Here is a 24,070-nt window from a genome sequence, read left to right as displayed (position 1 = left end):
CTGCTACTGTTGGTACCTGCTAAAATACTGCTGGTACCTGCTACTTTTGGTACCTGCTAAAATACTGCTGGTGCCTGCTAAAACACTGCTGGTACCTGCTACTTTTGGTACCTGCTAAAACACTGCTTGTACCTGCTGAAATACTGTTGGTACCTGCTAAAATACTGCTGGTACCTGCTAAAATACTGTTGGTACCTGCTAAAATACTGCTAGTACCTGCTACTGTTGGTACCTGCTAAAATACTGCTGGTACTTGCTAAAATATTGCTAGTACCTGCTGAAATACTGCTAGTACCTGCTACTGTTGGTACCTGCTAAAATACTGCTGGTACTTGCTAAAATATTGCTAGTACCTGCTGAAATACTGCTAGTACCTGCTACTGTTGGTACCTGCTAAAATACTGCTGGTACTTGCTAAAATATTGCTAGTACCTGCTGAAATACTGCTAGTACCTGCTACTGTTGGTACCTGCTAAAATACTGCTGATACTTGCTACTGTTGGTACCTGCTAAAATACTGCTGGTACCTGCTACTGTTGGTACCTGCTAAAATACTGCTGGTACTTGCTACTGTTGGTACCTGCTAAAATACTGCTGGTACCTGCTACTGTTGGTACCTGCTAAAATACTGCTGGTACTTGCTACTGTTGGTACCTGCTAAAATACTGCTGGTACCTGCTAAAATACTACTGATACCTGCTAAAATACTGTTGGTACCTGTTAAAATACTGCTAGTACCTGCTACTGCTGGTGCCTGCTAAAATACTGCTGGTACCTGCTAAAACACTGGTAGTACCTGCTACTGCTGGTACCTGCTAAAATACTGCTGGTACCTGCTACTGCTGGTACCTGCTAAAATACTGTTGGTACCTGCTAAAATACTGCTGGTACCTGCTACTGTTGGTACCTGCTAAAATACTGCTGGTACCTGCTACTTTTGGTACCTGCTAAAATACTGCTGGTACCTGCTACTGCTGGCACCTGCTAAAATACTGTTGGTACCTGCTAAAATACTGCTGGTACCTGCTAAAATACTGGTAGTACCTGCTACTGCTGGTACCTGCTAAAATACTGCTGGTACCTGCTACTGCTGGTACCTGCTAAAATACTGTTGGTACCTGCTAAAATACTGCTGGTACCTGCTACTGTTGGTACCTGCTAAAATACTGCTGGTACCTGCTACTTTTGGTACCTGCTAAAACACTGCTTGTACCTGCTGAAATACTGTTGGTACCTGCTAAAATACTGCTGGTACCTGCTAAAATACTGTTGGTACCTGCTAAAATACTGCTAGTACCTGCTACTGCTGGTAGTATCACTAGTCACTAGTATCACTAGTATCAGCATGACTGCTGACCCCGTCACTTGCTGCCTGATGGGTCCACAGCCTCTAACAGTGTGATTCACTTCTCCCAGCATGACCTGCTTATCTCCTCCTCTGCTCTGATTGGTTCATTAATCCCATTCCTATTGTCGTTGATAATTATTGGACATTGGATTTGCAGCAGAGGAGTCACTCTGCTGGAAACAGCTGGTGAATATCGCAGGTTTTGCCACTGACTTCCTCTGGATTCTCCACAATAAGACAGTTGCGAGTGCAGACCTGGGGACCGGCCCAATGTTGACAGTATTATATGTTTTATGGTTTCTGTAATTAAGGCAGCATCTCAATTCTCCCTCTTGGCCCTTCATCTTACCTCTACCCCTTTGAAATGCACGTTCACGAGAGTCTGAGGGGTGTCCCATTTCACTACTGTGCAGAGGCTGAGGGGTGAGGGGAAGGGCTATTCACTCCTCGAAACGAAGCATTTACAGATGCACACTTTAAACAGAGGGGTAGAAGGACATGGCGCCAAAGGACTCGCATTTCACATATATACGCTTCTAAAGTTATATAAACCTGTTGTGTTTTATACTAGTAAGAACGGCAGTAGCGCTGCCATTTGCCGTATGTAGCTTCCATGTGTATTTGTTTCGTAGAGACCATGTTTATAACATTTTATTATTACACTGTAATAATAGTAATAAAGTCTTCTAATATGGGTGCTTTGAAAACAGGGACCCCCAAGCAAACAAGGAAGCTCATCCGCTTTCGCATGGTGAATGAGGAAATATTCCTGAAGTCCAAATAGAGCGCAAAAACTGAAGTAATCCATGTCTCCGTCTATTTCTTCGCCTTGATGTGGAAAGGCGGAAAACGAAACAAAGCAGCCAAGCTACTGCAACATGTTGAATTTGGGACGGCAGGACGATACTCCTGCTGGAAAATCAACAAACATCCGTGACTCAGCTCTGCTGATATAACGGCGCCGTATTATGGCGTCAAAACTGTGAGATGAAGCGGGGGGGGGGGGGGGGGGGGGGGGTGAGCAGAGGGAGAGGGGTGCCCCAAATCTAAGGGCTGAAACTTTTATCCCTTTGCCTTTGTCCTCATTTTGGAGGGGAAGGCGGAGGGCTAAGGGGTAGGCGGAGGGGTACAAAATGAAATTGGGATTGGGCATAAGACTGTGTGGAGTGTTCCAGGAAGTTCTTTGAGGCGCTTGAAGGTTTTTTGTGGGGTTTTTTGTGGTGTAATTGTCCACCAGGATACAGTGAAGTAATATGTATTATACAGTCATCCAAGCTGAGACTTGCCAAAACATCAAGCCTGTTTTTGGTCTGATGATTGTGACATCAAGCATAAACAAACTGTCTCACTGGACTCCAAAACACCACACATTTAAAGGATCATGTTATGATAAATTCCACTTCCTAAAGGTTCTCCAGCAGTACTAATCATCTCCATACCTGCAGCGACGCCCCAGAAGTGATGAAAGTGTGTCCTCTCTCTCCCTGACTTGTTCCAGGTTTTAAAAAGTGTGTTGCTTCAACCAGCCAATCAGATGTCAAACCCTATATAGTGTCATCAGGGGTTTAGCCAATCACAATCAAGGTAGGCTCCTCCCCGTTGACTCCTCCCACAATCAGGCAGCTCTGCTCTGGCACATGGCACCACGAGAGGAAGTACTTCCTCCTCTTCCCATAGATGGGTTATGTGTGGGCGGAGCCAGTCCAGCTCACACAGACACAGCAGTTTCTGAATGCAGCTCCTATGATCCAATATTCTTATGGAGGAGAATCAATGAGGAGTTGGAAACTTTGAATACAAGGTTTCTGGACCCAGAAGACCAGGAGGATGAGATAGATGACATGACCTCCTCAAGCTAAGGAGAAATATATTGTCATGATTGTCTGTCTTCTATCAGACAGTCAAGGTGATGCAGGTCATCTCTGCTGGAGTTCGTCTCGTGATGTTAAAGTAACGACGGTCTGGTTCCATGTCTTCATCCTGCGTTCAGCCGTGGACAAGGGAGCGGGAGAACCAGGAGATGGTTCCATGCTGGGACCGGGTGGAGCGTGGTGATTTCCTGTTTTTATAAGATGTGAGAGCAGATATGGCATTCTGCTCTGCAGCACTGGAATCTGGGTGTTTCTGACAATAGCAATGTGTGTGGACTCCCACAAATTCCTGAAAGCCTTGCAGGGCGTTGAGTTTGGAGGACTTGTGGTCTTGTCAAGGCTTTCTGTGGATATTTAAAACGCTCAGGCCTTGGCTGAAGCGTGTTCTGTGTGGGCCGACGCCTCTGGGAAGCTCTGCTGGAGTATGTGGGCTCGAGAGGCAGCAGCTTTGGGCCGCGTTGCAGTTTTTGTCTTTAGGCTCCTCGTCCATTTCCTCGCGCTCACATTTGTTATTGTTGGTTTAGTTCACGCGTCACACGACCCAGGAGCTCAGGTGTAAGCGACTCTTCAGAAGCAAAAAAAAGTCTTATGCATGAGAAAAGTTGCTGTTCAAAGTGTTCCAGTCAGCAGAAGCAGTTTCTCGTCTCGGCTCGTCAGGTTAGAGACCAGACTCTGCTGCAGAAGTGCAGAGAAGCAGATTTCTGCCGGTTCTACTGACTGACTGACGGCTGTGTGACTGTACTGAGGGGATTCTGCTTGTAGCAGTGTGATAGGAAACCCCCGCGTGTGTGCGTGCGTGCGTGCGTGTGTGTGGAATGTGAACCACACCTGGGCTGCAGGCGGGAGGATGACGGGAGGGCGGCTGCTGTTGTTGGAGCGTTGATGTGAAACGAGAGCCGGGGTCCGAGGATCCAATATTGAGTTTGGTTAAAGGCTCACCATGTAAAACACGCGGTGTGAAGACAAGGTGGGACAGTGAGGTGTGTGGGGTTCTCCTGCTGGTTCTCCTGCTGGTTCTCCTGCTGGTTCTCCTGAGCGCTGAGCTGCAGAACAGCGTCACGTATCCCTCTCTGATTGTTCCGACTGTTGGTGGTGGAGGGAGAAACTTTCCCGTGTCTCTTCCTCTGTAATCTAACGAAGGTGATCCGGAGGCGCCTTAGTTTTTATTTATTTATTTATTAATTTTTTTTTTAACAGCCACAGAAACCTTTTCAAATGCAGATATTTGATATTATATTTGCAGAAATGCAGATATAAGATTATTTCCTCTTTTTTATTTTTATATATATATTTATATATATATTTTTATATTTTTAACTCACTTCGCATTCACGAACCCTTTGTCTGCACGAAGTTAGACCAAGTTGTTTCGCGTATAAACAAACACCACCAAAGCTGTCAAAGAATTGCCGGGACAGAGAAAATGGGACTATTTACCAAAAGCTCACAGTGTGCAAGGAGACAAAAACCTGATACTTTAGAAAACTTTTCTGTTCTCGTTGGGATGATATAGTTGATCCATTTATTCCAGATACAATACAATTTTATTTTTTTTCTTGTTTGGATTATGTAGGTGAACTTCTCCATTTTGAAAACGTTAAGAATAATGTCAATCCAACTTTGCATAGAATGTGGAGCTGAAGTCAGCCACGTGTTGGTCATTTTTTTCTTGCTTGCTTCCAGAAGGGTCTGCAACAGTTGTTTTTTTTGTTTGTTTTTTTTGCATTTCTCTGTTCCAAATTATTAGTGAATCAGTTTCAAACACAGAGTTTAGAGATGTATGAATGTCTTTCCAATATGTATTAAACTTAGGACGGGCCCAGAATACATGGTAAAGGTGGGCTTGGTGTGAGCCCCTCAAGCAACTGACGGTGCAGAAGCAGCACCATTCCATTCAGTGTCAGTAAGCACTGCACAGTATATTGAAACTTCCTCCCAACTGTGTCACCGTGTGCATGATATAGAGGTATAAATTATGTTTCCAGGCATTTCAATTCGAAATGACAGAATCCTTGGAATGGAAGATAAATTCAATTAAATGAATTGATCCTCAGATGTTTTGTGTTCAACTAATTAAAAAACTTCAACAATGGGCAGATCTCCTCCTATCATAACTGGTGACCACAGGGCAGAAGTAACGGGCTCAAAAACTGTGAGAAAAAAACTCACCAAAACGGCTTCACTTCTAGAGGACGAAGAGATGATCTCCCAGAACCACGAGAAGCAAAACAGGGTGAGAGAAAGAGCACTGTTCAGTTTGGAAGCACAGGCATTAAACTTTATATCATCATATCACTGATACATATATATATATATATATATATCAGTGGTGGCAAATATACGTGGGACAGTCGGTCATTACCGATAAAAATGCCCTTGGCCCTGTTAATACCCTCTTAAAACTGGTCTCATGTCTGAATTTACCACTGATCACTGTCAGGGCTGGACAATAAGGCTTGTCCCAACGTCCGGGGCGAGTAGAAGCTTCGCTCGGGCAACTGAATCATCTACCCACTTTGCCCCAAGAGGCTTGTGGTTTTCGTTACGATATTTTGACGTTATTTCTGATCCAACCTGCGGAGATTTCAGATTCATGAAGCCTCGTCTGCTTCACCGTTGCTGAAACGACTCCACAGTGTTTCCCTTGCCGCTGCTCTGCTCGCTGGCTGCAAACTGTGGACTGGATTCTCTGAAGGGAGGCGGGTCTCAATGAGACGTGGAGGAATGAGTCAGGAAATCCAGTCCACAGTTTGCAGCCAGCCAGCAGGCTAACCTAGCAGCACTGTGATATCCAACTGTTCTTGACAACATGTTGCTGTTTGGACGAATTTTATTCTCTAAACACCACAAAGCAACACATCGAATGTTAGCAAAGCCGTCAGACGTCCGCGTTTTAATGCTCCAGCTCTCCAGGAGAAGCTCTGACATCAAAACAATGAACAGCAGCTCCTCCGCTGTAGCAGGCGATTCACACCTCGGTGAAGCTGCGTCCTCCTCCACCCTAAACTCCCTGAAAATAGTCCCAATGGTTGGAGCTGCGTTCGAGCTGGAAACATTGTGTTGCTGCTGCATTGCTAAAGAATTTCTCCAGGGATTAATAAAGTGATTGTGAAGTTTTAGAGACAGAACTAGTTTATTATGAGATGATGACGTCACACAGACCCACATTGTCCACATGGAACTAAAATACTTTGTACTGCTTCCTTTTCTCACCTTCTACTAACCTCAAGTTGTCTGTAGAGAGAAAACATGCAAACATTCCTACATTTATTACTTTACTGGAGAGAGGAGTTTATTACTGCTTCATATAAAAAAAAAATTCATCAACTTTACTTCTATCTATCTATCTATCTATCTATCTATCTATCTATCTATCTATCTATTTGTCTATAAAATCTAGGTCGTTTTGAATCTCTTAATGAATTCAGAGTTCAACGTTGTCTCCATGTGAAACCAGCTTTCAGTCTGATGATGGAGGATTTGAAGACGTTTGCTTTGCATCCATCTGTTTTCTGTCATGTTTCATGTCTTTAGTTGCACATGAGTTTCTATGGCGTGACATTTCCATTTCCTTGCTGACTCAACAGAAGAGCAGCATCTTGACTCACAACCGCTCAGCTTCCTGTTCCTCCTCACATCAATGAAATGTCAGTTTTGTGTCAGTTTGTTGCAGCGCAGCAGTGGATCTGAACTGCTTCCTGTTTATTGATGAACTCCTGACTCCAGGTGTTTGGTGACGCTCCAGGTACAAAGTATTAGAGAACCGGTTCACCTTGACCAGTGAGTGTGGACGATATGACGTGAAAACAAGGCCAGCGAACACAGGAAGTCCAGAAATAGATGATGGTTTCTTTTTCTGGTTAATGGGGGGGTTTTTCTTTTAATCTGGTCTCATTAGAGCAGAGGCGACGGTCCCACGTCGCCGTGCGGTTAACGCTTAAGCGCCGCTGCAGAGCCGTTTCGAAGAAAGAAAGAAAAAAAAACCCTCTCCCCCTGAAGGCATGCAGGTTTTTGTTTTTTTTCAGTACGCTTGTTTTCACGCAGGGCGCCATCACATTTATGTAGGCTGCTGCCTGGAAGACTTCATTGTTCCTGCTCACAAGGTGTCACGACCCCAAACGAGATGCCCCAGCACCGTCTCTACAGCTCTGACATCCCTGCCTCACCCCGAGACACGTGGACGACCCTGGAACTGTCCTCAGGAAGGACAGGAAGCTCTCCGAGGAGAGATGGATTCATTCATTCACTCTTTCATTCCTTCATGATGTCACAGCAGTGTGAACGACGGCGCCACGAAACATCTTGGACTGATTGTCCACATCTGAACTGTCTCACATGCACGCACGCATGCATACACACACACACACACACACACACACACACACACACACACACACACACACACACACACACACACACACACACACACACACACACAAAGTGTCAAGGAAACGTGTGATTTCATCGCGATTCACTCCAAAATCATTCTGGTTATTATTTGTTTGTGATTGTAGTTTTGGTTCTGAACTGAAGACACTGGTTGAATTTATTGTTTGTTGTGATTTTTGTTTTTGTGGCTTCTCTTGCGACATGTTTATTTATTGATGTTTACTTTCTTTATTGTCTTCATACCACTAAGCATGTCTGCATGTGTGTTCATTTGTTTTTTAATTATCTATTGTGTCCTTGCACTGTTTTTAAAGCATGTTAAGCACTTTGTATTACATTGACTGTATAAAAAAAGTACTATATAAATAAAGTTAATATTGTTGTTAATATTGTGCAGAACCACTGTCACCAGATATTTAGAGATATCTTTCACAGTGTAATTACGCCGGGGTAAAACTGTTCTGTGTCAGGAAATAACTAAATTTATTAACTAAATATCAGCTTGTTTTTTTCAAAAATAAAAAACATTTTATTCGAAGAATATTTTACATATATGTATGGGACTTTAAGGTGTTTCTCTTTCTTTCTTTTTTTTGGTCTTTATTATCAAGGTTCACAATTTTAACTTTCTGTTTCACAAGAGAAGAAAAACAAACAAAAACAAAACAAATAGAGATAAAACAAACCAAAAAAAATTAACAGAACTCTGAACATCTCTGCAAAAAGGCACTCTGGTACAATTAGAAGATCAACTATAACTATAAATATATATAAAATTATCTTGTAATGTAGTAAGTAATGCCAGTAGCCACCGTTAGCATTACTTAGCTTTAAAATAACACGGAACCTAAACCACTGGTGTAACACGCCTTTATCATCATCATCAATAGATGTTAGTTTACAGCAGGTATAACAACAGCGAGCACACGCAAGAAACCATATATTCAGAACTTTTTCAGGAAATCTAAAAGTAGCAACTTACCGCTAAGTAGCTAGCGCCTGCGCGTTCGGGTTAAATGTGTCGTCATTTCCTGTTTGACAGTGGAGCTGCACCGGAAATGCCTGAGTGGCGGTCCTGCAGCCAGATGAGCGTCTCATAACGAAAACACCACATAATCGTTTTCCCTCAATTATATGAACGTTGAGAGCCAAAATCCTAATCATGATTAAAATTCCATTAATTGAGCAGCCCTGATTCGACAACATCAGAGCAGCTCTTACAGTAACTCAACAGTAGTGTCGTATTATTTTGTTCTGGTTAAAGACCTGCTCAGAAAACCTGGTCAATGATCACAGACTTTTAGAAGATCAGGAGCCAGTCGGTGACGTTCCACAGGCGTGCTTTGTAAATGTCCTGCCGTGTGTTTCAGGTGGTTCAGACTGAACTCCAAGACGGGGAAGAAGGAGAAGGAGCGAGGAGAAGTCCAGGTGAGCATCCAGTTCACCAGGAACAACCTGACGGCCAGCATGTACGACCTGGTGATGAAGGACAAGAGCGCCTCCACCTTCAGCAAGCTGAAGGAGCACATGACGGGCAAGAGGAGGTCCAGCGACAAGGACTCGTCCTCGGCCGTCCTGCCCAGCGGCTACGGTTCCCTGTACCGCATGCGGCAGCGCCTGCCCAGCGACGGTGGCGGCGAGGAGGACTACGAGGACGACGAGGGCGGTGAGGCCCGGCGCAGCAAGATGAGGACCTTCTTCCTGAGGGGGAAGCTGCGGAAGTCGTCGGACACGCGCTCCAGCACCTCGCTGGGCTCGGAGAGCAGCGAGTCGTCGTCCCGGGGGGGCAGCCTCAGTCCCACCGCCGGCATCAGCGTGGTCGTCTCCGACATGTCCAACTCCCCCAGCAACAGCAGCAACCTGACGGCCGACAACAGCCCAGGTGAGTCCACCGCAGCGGGGTTCCTCCTGAGGGGCGGGGCTTGGAGGGGGGTTCCTTCTGAGGGGAGGAGCCTGGAGGAGTTTCCTCCTGAGGGGCGGAGTTTGGAGGGGGTTGAAAAGAAAACTTCTGAAGAGTCTGTTTACACGGTGACAGGGCTCAGGGTCACTGAAATCCAATTTTTGACAACCTTCCGACTCCGTGTCCATCTCAGTGGACTGGTCCTGGTCCTGGTCCTGGTCCTGGTCCTGGTTCTGGTCCTGGTCACCACATTAGTAGTATCTAGAAGTTCTGCTCATGCTCAGTAGAGACAATCACAACAAAGTTTCCTCCATGGTGTTATGACTCCCAGTACATAAAACTACCCAACTTGGTAGTTTTATTTTGACAGTCACCATAATAACAATCCAACTTGACCTGAAACGGAGCCTGAGTTTCTACATAATGTGATTTTAGAGTTAAAGGGTCAGATCTATTCAGTGTCTCTACTTTATTTAGATTTTAAAAGATTTCACGTCAGCTGGTGAATTAGTTTGCATAACAATAAAAGTGGTACATTTTATTGCCATCAAGCAGGAATAAATGACACTGTTAGTCCATAAAGTATTAGAACAAGAGCAATCTGAGATTTCTGACGTCTGCCAGAGGTTGACCTGGACTCAGAAAAACAAAATATCTATTTGTAGTGAAATTTCGACAAAATCTGTGCAGTAGTTTTGACGGAGTTACGGTGGTTATGACTGAAACGTGTTTAATATCACAACGGTTTAGTCTTGAATAAATGGATCAATCCTCCTTCTCCTCCTGCTCTTACCTTTTCTTTTTGCAGCATGTTTTCAAATCTTCACTTTTTACTTGATAAAAGGTTGAAAGTGATCCAGAAGTAGATATATATATGATAGTTTTTGAAAGGTGGTCACAGTAGAACCCTGCAGCTCATGAAGAAGCTCAGTCGGGCTGCTCAATAAATGTAATTGTAATGTTGATGAGGATCTTTGCTCCAGACGATCTCAGAATTCCTCTGCAGGAGGAAAAAGGATGATGTTGTAGAGTCGATGAACGGGAGTCGGAGGCGGCGTGTTCAGCAAGGAACTCCAAACTTTATCCTCCATGAATCCACACTTCTCAGTAACTCTTCTTTTCTCTCTCTCTCTCCAACATGAGAGCGCAGCGCCACACGCTGGTACACCATAATACTACTGACCGGAAACCCCGACTCTCTACAAAATCAAGTTCCCCCACTGTGGTGATCAGTTAAGGTCATGATTCACCCGGTTACTGTGGGGCGGTGGGGAACTTTATTTTGTAGAGAGGAAGTAGTTTTGTTGTTCCAGCGTGTGTGAAGCTCCGTTGGAGAGACGAGAGAAAGAAAGAGAGAAAAGAAAAGCGTTTGTGAGAAGTGTGTTGGAATGGAGGATAAAGTTTGGAGTTCCTTGCTGAACACGTCGCCTCCGACTCCCGTTCATCGGCTCGACACCGCCAACATTTTATTTTGGAACAATTTATCAAATTTTTTGTGTTGAATTATATCTACCACTTATAGTATTTTATTTATTTATTGTTTTTAAAAGATTGAGTGCAGTACAACATTTTATTTCTTTCTACTACATTACAAGATAGGAAGTCTTCATTACAACAGGAGTCTTTTAAAAAAAAAAACCATGTTCAATAATTGCTGTTCCAAATTCAAAGACATAATCGTGATTTCAATATTGCCCAAAATAATCATGATTATGGTTTTTTTCCATAATCAAGCAGCACTGATCGGCTCCATATCATATATTGATATTTAATATTATATCATTGTTTATCTGAACTTGCATAAAGTCACACACCTGCTTTATTATTCTGAGAAGTTTAAAATCCACATGAAACCTTCAGAACGTAGTTTGTTGACGTCTCATCCTGCTGCTTGGTCTCCACAGAGCACACAGCCAACACGTCTTCTCTCCAGTGTGAGTTTGGCGACGAGGCCAGTGAGATCTCCATCGCAGTGCCTCCGCCCACAGTGTGTGTCAATGGAAGCCATGCTCACGCCGCCCCGCCTCCCGACCCCCCCTCGGGACCCCCCGCGGCCTCTTTAGGCCTGGGACTCCTGCACAAGTCCCTGTCTCTGTCCACGTCCCTCCAGAACCTCAGCCCGCGGACGTCTACCGCCGGAGACGGGCGCCGCTGGTCGTTCGACAAACCCGGCGTGGAGGAGAAGGCCGCCATCGCCGCCGCCCTGGAGAAGAGCGGCACCATGCTGAGCGACGAGCATCAGGAGGAGGAGGAGGAGCGACGAGCCGCCTTGTCCGAAGCTTCCACCGCTGAGTCGGAGATCCGGGACAGGAAGCAGAGGAGGAACCGGTTCGGCCAGGCGAGGAGCGAGTCTGCGGGGAAAGATCAGAGTTCATCTGGACAGGCCCCGCCCACCACTGAGGAGAAACACAAGGGCTGGTTCGGGTCCAAGGACCCACACAGCAAACCCAGGTGAGATGCTGTGAAAACACACACACACACACACACACACACACACACACACACACACACACACACACACACACACACACACACACACACACACACACACACACACACACACACACACACACTCTTTCATCCGGCTATGAATGTCATGTAAACAAAGAAAGTTAACTGCTCAGTTTTACTTGTTGGTGCTTCATAATGTGATTCGTCACAGACCGAGGTCTTGGTCACGTGACGTCAGTCATGTGACAGTCATGTGATGTTAGTCATGTGACCTGTACCCGGTTTACAGACCAGGGCCTGGTTGTAGGTAGACCAGATAAAAACACTGGCTGCCGTTCATCACTATGTAATGTTCAGTAACCGGAAATGCTTAACACATAATGTGGAAGAAAGCAGAACTGAAAGTGGGCGGAGCCGTGGGAGGAGTGACATCAGGGATGCTAACCAGTGACGTGAACGTCACTGTTAACTTTGACGGCGACGTTAGCTAACGGGATGACTAACCATGTTTTCAACAATGCATATATAACGGTCGGTTAGCTAACGGCGGGTTAAGAATTTAACGGTGGTTAGGGCTTAACTCATGGTTAAAATAACCGGGTCCTGAATAAAAGTTCCTGTGGAGGCGGAGTCAGCCGGAGGGTTTAAGCACAAAGCTAATGCTAACGTGAACATATAGAAACCAGTCAGATTTTATTCATAGCGTCTTTCACACAGTAGAATTTGGTTCGTACAATGTATTAAAGATTTGTTGAGATTTCCATCCACTTCCTCCACACTGAACTTCCCGGTTGGTATTTGAACCCGTGACATTCTCACTGTGAGGTGACGGGGCAAACCACTGATCCCACTGTTAGTCTCCATGAAAGACACTCAAGCTGAGGTGTCTGTTGCATTTCTTCTGAGTGAACTCAAACCAGACGTTCCTTCAGCTGATCACAGTTTAGTCCACTTCACCCAGCACGTGACCGCACCACGTCTGTTCAAGACAGAGAACCCTGGAACCTGAATATGAAAGAACACCTGAGGTAAGTCTTGAGTGTTGCCACTGGACGTTGCTTCCGGCGTGTCGCCGTCCCTCCCGGACTCCGTCTCCATCTCTGCAATGCAGCCTGGATGTTCTGCTTCAATGAGTTCCACCAGCCTGAAACGGAGTGCAGACCTCGGGGCAGCTCAGTGTGTGCGTGTGTGTGTGTCTTAAAACCTGCAGGAACTACGTTTATTTTAACCTATCTTTACCAATTCCTCCCACCACCACCACGAAGACTCCACTAATCCCTGAAACAGATGTCAGGATATTTGCGTCCAGCGAGGGTATACACAATGTGAGTCCGACCAGCACCTGCTGATGGGAGCGAGGTCAGCTCTTCTGGATTCTAGTACGCACACTCTGCAACTATACATTTCCACGGCCTACACACTCGGTGTCTCCGGGTCCTCTGGGGATGAAACGGGCCAAGTTGGCAGCAGGAACACAAAGTAATCACTATGTCCAGCTGCAGCAACCTTTCAGGGAAAACAATACAACACAAATGAGACGCTGACGTTTTACCATAAAACTGAAGGAGTAAAATTTGTTTGAGATTTTAAAAAAAAACACATTATTGTTTGCATGGATTTGTTTTTCTGCGTAACGTCTTCAGATCTACACATTTAACCTTCTTAGTTTCTTTGCTTCAGTCAATGATCAAACCAGTTTTCATAAAGTTCATAAACTCCTCCGTTAGTTTTACTACTGCAGTTTTTCAGATAAATCCACATTATTCTTTCTGCACAGAACCAAAACGCAGATGGACAATATGAGAGCCACACTTTCCGCCTGAGGACTGGAAGACGCCAGAAATATTTTACAGATGATAAAATATCAGCCATGTGGGGTTTAGGTGTTGTACTAGAAGCTTTGTGGGCCGTTATCTCCAATAGAATCATTAAAAACAGATCAGGGAACCCTCATGTGTGGTCTAAAGGAATAAAAACGATTTTCAAAGAGGAGATTATATAATGTTAACAGGCAGTAAAAATGGGGAGGAGAGGAGTTTGTGGTGAATTAATGTTTTATTTTAACAATTCTGCCAGATAAAACTGTAGAAGAGGAAGAAAAATGTGTTGAAAAGGTTTGTAAAGACGTTGCTCATGTTGTCAGTGAAGCTGTGATGAGCTTTAGAAAAGGCAATCAGTACCGGTGATCTGCTGACGGCTGGTTAGTTTCACCAACTTATTCTCATGGAAGTGTTCAAACAAAAACATTCTGAGAGTAAAAAAAACGGAGGCTCTGTTTCCACGACGAAACGCATTTTCATTTCAGAAAAATGGTAGGAAATGATGTAATGTTCATCTCGGGCCACTAGTCGGCACTGTTAAGCCTAACCAACATGCACATGCACCAGAGAACATCACGCGGTTATTGTACACTGTTTAGTGTTATCACAGTGACTGTCTCGGTGTTTCGGGTCACTCTGAGCGCCGGCGTCGTCCAAAACGCTATGAAATGTTTGCCTTTCCACTTGAAGTCGTTGCCATGGTAACGGTGACTTAAGGAACACAGCCAGTCCACGTTACTGAATGGAACAGGGTTGAGTCGGATCCAGTAAAATAGAACAGAGACTGAATATGACAAGATGTTTGTTCTCAGGACGTCTGACTGACTTCCTCTGCAGCTGTTTTAAACCTTGTGAGTGGTTTGAACTAATCACCAGGACTTTGTGTCCTTCCTTTCACAGCCTGGTGGTCTCACCTAAACTAGAGCCCCTTCTCCCACCTAGTGACCCCCCCACTGTAGACCCCCTCTCTGGGGTCCCTACACTGCACCACACTAACCCCTTCTGCCCCTCGCAGCCCACAGCGCCCCCTATCTCCCCCTGCAACCCTTTCTTCTCCCTCCTGCAGCAGAACCCTTTCTTTGACCACATGCTAACCTCCCTGCTGCCTCCGCTGCCCCCCCTGTCCAGCTCCCGACCCCCCATAGCTCAGCTCTTCCCACAGCCCAGTGACCCCGCCTCAGCCCAGAGCAGCCCAGCAGCCTCAAAGCACTCTGTCACAAGTGCTGACTCAGCACGCACTGTGATAGTGACGAGCAGACCCCTTCCTCCAATTCCTGTCGAGACGTCGTCTGACTCGTCTGCCGCCGCTGCCGAGCTGGACTCGCAGTGGGACGAGTCCTTCCAGGCGTTCGCAGCCGGCAGGCTACAGCTCCCCGAAGACCGACCCACAGACTGCATAACTCAGCAGGACCCACCCAGAGACCCTCTACTGGGGCTCTGCACCCAGACAGAGGTACTACCACCAGCAGTAGCGCCTCGGCAGAACTGTAATGGGAACTATTCACTGCGTCATCAGCCGTTTTTAGCCTCCAACCGGTTGATCAGTGTCACTAATCACCCAGGGGCTTCGCTGCTCGTCCTTCCAACAATCCTAGAACTCAAGAGCTTCAAGAGGGACCGCACCGACTTTACAAACCCGGATTCCAGTGAAACTAAACCAGACTTTAGTTCCACTGGTGATTTAACCCACACTAATGTGCTTCCTTGTCCATGTCCCACTTCGTCGGGGCAACTTGGAGGCAACTCTACAGACCTCAGGTCTTCTGGTCTCGGCAGTTCTTCAGGTCTCAGCAGTTCTTCAGGTCTCTGCAGTACTTCTGGTCTCAGCAGTTCTCCAGGTCTCGGCAGTTCTTCAGGCCTCGGCAGCTCAGCGGAGGAAGATTTTCAGTCCTGTCTCTCGTCTCAATCCAACAAACTCTCTGCGTCGTCCTCTGAGGAACCTGAGAGCAACATTCTGGGCTTTGAGAAGTCCTCCGAGTCGGCAATGGAGATGAGACCCTCGGGGACTGAAGACGGGTTGAAAGATCAGCCATGGGACGATGTTGCTCATCAGACTGTGATTCAGCATGAAGACAGGAACCGAGAAAAGGGTTCAGACAAGTCGACAGGTGATCCAGGAGCTGAACAAACTGATGAGACGGTCAACATCTCCAATGTCCTCCACCCAAACATGCTTCTTAAGCCAAAGTTAGAATTTGGTGGTGAAATCAGAGAACAGGGCGTCGATGCCATGAAAGCCTCTGTTGGGGATTTCATGAAAGACAGTACAGATGTGATTTCTGAAGAAGAAGTCATTTTGTCTCCATCACTTCACCTCGCCACCTCCTCCGTCAGGCAGCTTCTGGTGGACGTTTCCTGTGAAGTCGCTTCCGACAAAGAGTCAGAAGCCAAATTCACCAGTTTCTCAGATTTACTTGAGTTTGGTCACGCTGCAGGTCGTCCTGTCCTTGAGGACGGACACACGTGGCCGTCCAATAAGAGCTCCAGCAGCTTTGTCCAGAGCCTGCCGGTCAGCGGTGACTCACAGGATGACCAGACCTGTAGGTCTTGGCCATGGTGTAGCACATCGGAGGTGTCGAGCCAGGATGAGGACGGCGGTGGAAAGAGGTGTGGGTGTTGTAGTGCAGGAAGTAACCAGCCTGACGGGTCCAAACTCTGCTGCTCTGGTCAGGACGAGACTCCTGAGAGAAGCTCCACGATCAGCTCACTCGCTGCAGATCTGAATGACTCTCGCATGAGCCGCAGTCGGAAGGAGCTCAGTGAGGGAGGCATGGAGACTCGGCACGCGCTCTCAAACTACCGTCAGTCCCACGAGGCTTTGCTGCACCGCTCCCGGTCAGAGGGTAGTTTAGCACCAGATTTTGAGGGGCTCCTGCAGCCGTCTTTCGGCAGTGACCCCGGAGCCATACAGGAGTCGCCTCTGGCTCTGCCCAGACCAGACCCCCCCTCTGTCCTCCCCTCTGCTCCTCCTCTAACCTCTCCCGTAGCGCTCGCCACCCCTCCTCTTCTCGCCAGCGCTTCGGCCAGGTTTCCACCCGGCGCGCTTCCAGTCTCCGTGTCGATGCCGCAGGTGGCAGGGCGGTGGCAGCAGGCGGCGGAGCAGCAGAACAGGTGAGGCTACACCAGCTCCGATTCCATTGTGAGGTGAAGCGGAAGCACTCCTTCATCCTTCCAGACTTTTGCCTCTCCTGGCGCCAACTCCTGACTCTCTGCTTCCGCCAGCTTCTCTACTGTCGACTTTCAGAGGGCTTTCTCCTCTGTGGTGTGACTTTCTCTTTTCCATCACACACACACACACACACACACACACACACACACACACACACACACAGGCGTTAACTGGGCTCTTGTGCAGGTGTATGTCCTGGCTCTGGTGATGGGAGGGGAAACAAAGCCTCAGGCCAATTAGCAGTTATTATTTTGCCCCGACTCGTACAACACACACCCCCTCCCACCCAACACACACACACACACACACACACACACACACACACACACACACACACACACACACACACACACACACACACACACACACACACACACACACACCCCTCCCCCCTCCCCTCAGGAGCAGCCAGTGTTCCCGCACAGCGACACACTCATTTACCAAAGGCTCCACCAGCAGAGTGGCTTGTTTTTTGTTCCCAAACAGGAGAAGGTGTTGTTTTGCACACTGACAGTATTTCCTCTCCACCTCGGGGTGAAAAACACGTTTAACACTGTTCTACATGTTTGATTTCACCACTGCATGTAATTAAGGCTCAGTTTTCCCCTCATTTTTCAGCTTCATTTTCCTCAATGACTCTTGTTCGTCTGGCCTAACCTTCTGGACCAGATCCCGACAGAACGGGTGTTCAGGAGACTCTGGGTGGTTCTGGTTCCACCTTGAAGGTCCAGAGGAGAAACTGTCTGAACCTGATGCCCAGACAGACTGGATACGGTCTGGAGAGGCCTTCTGCCCAGCGTCTCTGCCTCATCCTTCTATTAACACCTGAATAATTCTGACTATTAACAGAACGTTAAAAGCTATTGAACGTCTCTACAGCCGGTTTAGAAGATCCACTGTGGCCTGACTCATTTTACATTCATTCTTACTAAAACACCAGGCGGTGAGCTTAAAGCGGAGATAGAATTAATATAACGCTTTAACTTTGTCTTCACTCTGCTTTCATCATGAATGTCCTCGGATGTCGGTGACAGGCTGAAGCTCTCAGTTGTACGTGAATGTAGGTCATGTGACTTCCTGTCTGACTGTTGAAGAAGACAAACGGTTTGCTGTTGGTGTCTCTAGCATGTCAGGAGTGTCGTGACCTCTAGTGGCAGTAATAATTTAATCCTCCATCTTGTAGGGGTTGTTCTGTTGGAACTCCAGACTGACGGCCTTATTTTAATGTCTCGATCCGCCTCAGACTAGCGGCCATGTTTTAACGCTCTGATCAGCTTGTGGAGGTGGACTCTTAACAGCCGGTGCTGTTTGTGTTGTCGTTGTGCGGCGCAGCCCCCACCCAGTGAAGCCCCTACCCACTGCCATGCTGATGGAGGAGCGGCGGTCGGTTCTGGCCACCGGCCTGGAGAAGCTCAAGTCCACCATCAGCCCCGGGAGGAGCAGCCTGCCCAGCAAGCAGGACGCCGACAGGAAGAAGGTAAATCCTCTCATCATCTTCGTTGATTTCAAAGTGATCAACAGTTGTTGTTTCAGACAAGAAACAGTTTAAACGCATCAGTGGATACACTCACCGTTTATCAATCTGAGTTTTACAAAAGTCTGATCTTGTGAAGAGCCAATCATCATGCAGATTAAAGATAATGACTCATAGAAACCTGGAGACGCTCTCACACTAACACCCCCCCCCTCCCCCCCCCCCCCCCGTTCCCCCAGCCTCTGACAGAAGGAGCGGGGTCGTACTACCACCTGACCCACAATGAACTGGTGTCCCTGCTGGTGCAGCGGGAGGAAGACCTGAATCGTCAGAAGCTCCGCTTTGAGCAACAGAAACTGCTGCTGGCGAAACGCGAGCTGGAGCTGCGGCGGCTGAAGCCTCAGGTCCGCGACCTGGAGGACTACATCGACACGCTGCTGGTGCGCATCATGGAGCAGAAGCCCACCCTCCTGCAAGTCCGTTCCAAGCTCAAGTGACGACGACTGGAGGAAGAGTTTGCAGCTCAGTCCGCGTCTGTTCACTCTAACCTCCACAACAGCTCTTTAGTCTTTCCACTGCTATGCCGTCTCTTTTTGATACGATACTTAGGCACTGCGAGGCGTCCTGGAGCCGGCCCTGGCCCAGCGGTTTGGTGGGAGCGGGTTTGAATGTAGCGTGTCCTCAGGTTGTTTTCAGGTTCACTCAGCCCGGCGGTGGGTTCAGGACCCCGGATGGTCCCACGGTTTGGATCCTGATTGTAGAATCATTCAATCCTCCTTTTCACTGCACTTCTATCACCTTGATCACACACACACACACACACAGAGCGAGAGAGTGAGAGCGAGAGCGTGAGAGCGAGAGCGTGAGAGCGAGAGCGAGAGAGAGAGAGAGAGAGAGATTCAGTCCAGAGCGGCGTCAATCCAGTGAAATCGTCACTGCAGCTTCGTGAGACAGAACAGACGTCTGGTGGGTCGTTTCAACACCAGACATTTTATTGTCTGGCGTTCCACTTTATTGACAAACCCTGAAAACCTTTGCTGGTCTTTTAAATTAGCTTCTCTAATAATTAGACCGTTAAAGTGTCGCTGCTCGTCGGTATCGTGTTTTAATGTTTTCACGTCACACTGTGAAGCTTCACTACTCTGTAATGTCACAGGGAAAAGGTTCCACACGGACTCACTGCTGCCCTCTAAAGCACACGAGAGGAATCAGGGAAATATTTCCTTCTGCACCTTTAAAAGTTATCACCGTTAAATGGGTCTTAATTTAACACGTCATCATATTTCACTGAACTTTAGCACAATGTGGTGTGAAATTTATCAATATAATTATAATAAACAACACATTTGTCTAGGTTTTTCCTCTTTTGTGACTTTAACCTTCTTTTATTATTTACACTGAAACACCTGAAAGCCTCAGTATTTCAAACAAAATAATGAGAAAGGCGGATATTATTTCAAATGTTTAGTAATAATGAGCACCAGAGGGTGTCTTCAAAGTCCTAAATCCAAATCTAAAGATATTTATTAGACCAATAGTGTTGTCAGTCAATCTCTGCAGATTCGTAAAGCCGATAATCCGTCACGTCATTACTGGATTAATTATGTTGCTTTTAAATTGCAGCACAACGATAAGTTTCAAATGTTTCCAGCAGCAGATAGAGAGGTTAAATCAAACATTTTGAATTAGAAACTCTAAACATTTCCTGTTTTAATGCAAGTAAGTATCACGTGTTCACAAACTCAGGTTCAATATGAGTTTAGTGCTGCTGCTGCTGCTGCTGCTGCTGCACATCATCTCCTGAAACTGTGGCGCCCCCAGTGGACACTTTAGGTTTAACAAGTACTTTGATTTTAAAATAGCCGTTTTTTCTTTGTCTTCCGTTAAAAATCAAAGTAAAATGAGTTTGGCCCTGCTGTTTTGTATCAGATCAGTGACATTTTCTTAAATATCATTATCATCATAACTTTGTTAAACTTTACAACATGACTTGATGTGAGCTCAATGCTTCAGAATCAAACTGCCTCCTGATGTACCATGAAAAGTTTGCTGGTATTATGTCACTCAGACGTTTCCATCTGAGCAACCATTATATTGATATTTACCGTTCTTAAACATCTTCAACTGTTTTAATGAACACATCTTTGAGGTGAGGAGTGAAGAGATGAACCCACCAGAGTCTGTCTGTCTCTCTGTCTGTCTGTCCCTCTGTCTCTCTCTATCTGTCCCTCTGTCTCTATCTGTCTGCCCCTCTGTCTCTCTCTGTCTGTCTGTCCCTCAGTCTCTCTGGCTGTCCCTCTGTCTCTCTCTATCTGTCTCTCTGTCCCTCTGTCTCTTTCTGTCTGTCTCTCTATCTCTCTGTCCCTCTGTCTCTATCTGTCTGTCCCTCTGTTTCTGTCTGTCTGTCCCTCTGTTTCTCTGTCTGTTGGTCGCTTTCTGGATTGACTCTACAAACTGATTGAAGTCAAGTGCTCGGGACTCGTTTTTAAAACCTTAAACCAAATGAGCCCCGTCATTCGTGCATGAGTCCCGGGGGAACTGACGGGAGCTCCTGAATGTTCTAAAGTGTTCTTAGTCAGCCAGCGATGGTTTTCTTTTCACTACACAGGAAAATGCTGTTTCTCTTCTTCTTTCCACTTTTTTCCTCCCCTTTTTTTAATCTGTTTTTCTCAATTTACTGGACAAAATCCAGGACTTCTCCATCATGTGTGTGCGCGTGTGAGAGAGAGAGAGAGAGAGAGACATCTGCTTCTGCTCCAGCTGCTTCCAGGTGTTTCAGAGGGATAAACTCCGTCATGCCGTGTTGAAATGCCGATCGCTGCCTTATTTCTGTCCCGTTTTGACGTCTGTTAAGAATCTCGCGCTTGTTTTTGCCCGTGGAGCTCCGGGCAGGTTTTGAAAAGCCATCTGTTCACTGAAACTCCAGTTCTGTTGTTTAGGTCACTGCACAATGAATTGTATGCGTACCAATAGAAACAAGTAGTAACAGTGATTTCCTGTGAAATGCCAAAAAAAAGAAGAAAGAAAGAAAGAAAACACAAAGCCTGGAAACTCAATCAACGGAGCAGATTGATCCACCATAAAGTATTCTGATGTGAAGCCACTTTTAACAGCGTCTGTGGATGTTCTTGCACTACTTTAACTGTCAGAAGAAAGAAAGCTGAACTGCCGCCGCCTGTCCAGTGTCCCACTTCCCACCGTGCTGCACTTTCTAATCGCCCTGCGGTTCAAGCACCCGGCCGACCTTCTTCACACCACCGACACGGATCAGCCAGTAAACAACCACAAGCATCTAGAACCATCTCGCTCTCGCCGTGCGCTCGCAACGCCAAGAGCCTAGACGACTGTAGAGACGTGTTCAGTGTGTGACGATATGCATCTCCTGTCACGTCTTCCACGTTTTAACCATTACGTTCATTTAGGTTCGATTGTATTTGGTCCTCGACTTGTGCAGCTGTGGGTGGGGGGGGGGGGGGGGCTTCATATAGTGTGTAAGATTGGAAAGTTTACAATCCGTGATGCAATTCTGTTTCACAAATTTTGTATATTTAATAAAGAATATTTTGTGTTTCTTGCTCACCGTATGTTTGGTGGTGATTTTTTTTTTCTTCATTCAGGCCTCACTGATTTTCATCAACTGGGGGAAAAAACTCGCTGTAGTCAAGAGATTTGATGAGGCAGAGGGCTTGTTTCAGAGCATGTTGGAGCTTCAGAATTATTGTTCATGTGTACCATATTATACAGCAGCTTCAGCATTAACATCATGACTTTATTTGTGCGACACAAACTTGATTGTTTAAATTCAAAAAAGGAGGCTGCATAAACTACAGATTGGTTATTATACTTTACAACATGTTGTATTTGAAAAAAATATATAGATAAGCTCAGATTTATTGACCGTGTGGCCACAGAAACACTTTCAGACATTTCAGTAAAATTAGAGTTGAATCTTTTTAGAGGATGTTTATAAGCATAATTCAAACCAAGACTTATAGTTCACTGCCTTCTATAAAAAATAATCGGAGTACTCATTTGCATTCATTCTATTTGAGTGTTACATTGTGATTTCAGCTCATAAACTCAAATCAGATTTACAAATAAGCTAGTTTATCTTTAAAATCAAATAACACCGCCCCAATACATTTTAAATCATTCCAGTTTAGTATATTGAATTAAAGCCACAAGTTGATCTTAAGGAATCCTTGAAGGAATTTGAAAGGTATCATTTACCTTCAGTGTTGGGAACGTTACTTTAAAAAAGTAATTAGTTAGTTACTCACTACTAGTTCCAAAATGTAACTGAGTTAGTAATTGAATTACTCTATAATAAAAGTGAATACCAAGGAAAGTAACTATTTCCGTTACTGTTAAAAAAAAGTTGCTATATGTCAAAAAATTCAGATTTTTTTAGCAGGTTCCACAGGTCAATAGAAATGAGTAGAACAGACAGGTGCTTGTTGTTGTTGTTGTACATAACTATATTTATTGCACATCAACAGAGATTTATCCTGCACTTCAAGTATTATCTTGAAAAGTAAAGGGTGTGTTTTACTCTATATCAAATTAAATCAAATGTTCACAACCTGAGACAACTGGTCAAGTAACACAACGTGTACTTCCAAGTATTTTGTTCACAACAAAAGTAAATGTTTAAACAACAAAAAAAGGTGAGGGAGAAAGAGCTAGCTTTTGCTGCTTGGGCAACTTTGCTCCGTGTCCTTCTTTGCTCGTGGACGGAGGATCTCATCTGTGGTTGAGGTTCGTTTTGGCTACAAGCTTTGTAGACGCGTGTGTCGTTGTGAGATGCTTCATCAAATTTCAGTTGCTCACCACAGATGTCGACAAAGTCTTTGCTCCGGGACATAATGTACACTTCACATGCACGTTCTTGCCTTTGACCACAGTGGATTTAAAGTAGTGCTTGTATCGCCACCTTGAAAATGAAAAATGGAAAAAAAAGTTTCCATCGGACTGCTCCAAGCTGCTCTCGTGTGTGTGTATGTGTGTGTTTGTGTGTGCGTGCGCTCAGCTGGCATGTATGTGAAAAAAACACTGGCTCTGATTGGCTCCCATGAAAGATGACTCCGCCTGAGCCAATCACTGACCTCGTTTTTTAGCCACCTCCTTACAGTCACTGCAGCCGGGTTTGGAAGCCTGGGGTGCTCCTGGATGACATCAATGCAATGTAAAGCACCCCATTTAACGTTCAGTAACGTTAATGGCGTTGCAACGGCGTAAAAAATAATTAGTTAGATTACCCCGTTAATGAAAAAAATAACGCCGTTACCTAACGCCGTTATTTTAAACGCCATTATTCCAAACACTGTTTACCTTTGCTTCAAACTTTCAAATTCACACAAAGTTTAATTTAAATTCACCACTAGAGGGCTATGCTATCCTCTATAAAGCTAATGACCTGAATTCCTCCGTAGGACGATTATTATCTTAAAAAAAAAAAAGAAGTATTTTTTGTTAATGTGGCGCTTTGAAATGATTATCTTCTTCATGAACGTCCTTATTGAAATCGGGAAAACAAAGTGTGGCATTGTGGGAACAGTAGTCTTCATGGCGCCGGGCGCCGTACGGGCTCCATTTAAAAGACAACACTTCCCGTGATGCACCTCGGCCAGTGACAGTTCACCGTTCAA

The 24,070-nt window shown here is 45.7% G+C and overlaps 1 protein-coding gene across 2 annotated transcripts in view; it reads left to right on the top strand.

Moving 5' to 3' along the window:
* The window catches only part of rab11fip5a (RAB11 family interacting protein 5a (class I)), a 29,854-nt gene extending 7,985 nt beyond the window's left edge, over positions 1 to 21,869 (top strand). Inside the window, exons 2-6 of one of the 2 annotated variants that reach the window (XM_080512793.1) lie at positions 8,979 to 9,490; positions 11,413 to 11,959; positions 14,680 to 16,890; positions 18,281 to 18,425; positions 18,662 to 21,869. In XM_080512793.1, coding sequence (XP_080368919.1) covers positions 8,979 to 9,490; positions 11,413 to 11,959; positions 14,680 to 16,890; positions 18,281 to 18,425; positions 18,662 to 18,919 — 3,673 coding nt within the window. In that variant the 3' untranslated portion in view covers positions 18,920 to 21,869. The remainder of the gene's footprint in view (positions 1 to 8,978; positions 9,491 to 11,412; positions 11,960 to 14,679; positions 16,891 to 18,280; positions 18,426 to 18,661) is intronic. The other variant, XM_080512794.1, reaches the window with a different exon arrangement.
* Positions 21,870 to 24,070: the final 2,201 nt, after the last annotated feature.

This window comes from Blennius ocellaris, assembly GCF_963422515.1.
Source record: "Blennius ocellaris genome assembly, chromosome: 17".
In the NCBI taxonomy this organism is placed as follows: domain Eukaryota; kingdom Metazoa; phylum Chordata; class Actinopteri; order Blenniiformes; family Blenniidae; genus Blennius; species Blennius ocellaris.
The sequence above is the reverse complement of the archived record's forward strand: the minus strand, read 5'-3'. Positions and strand labels throughout refer to the sequence as shown.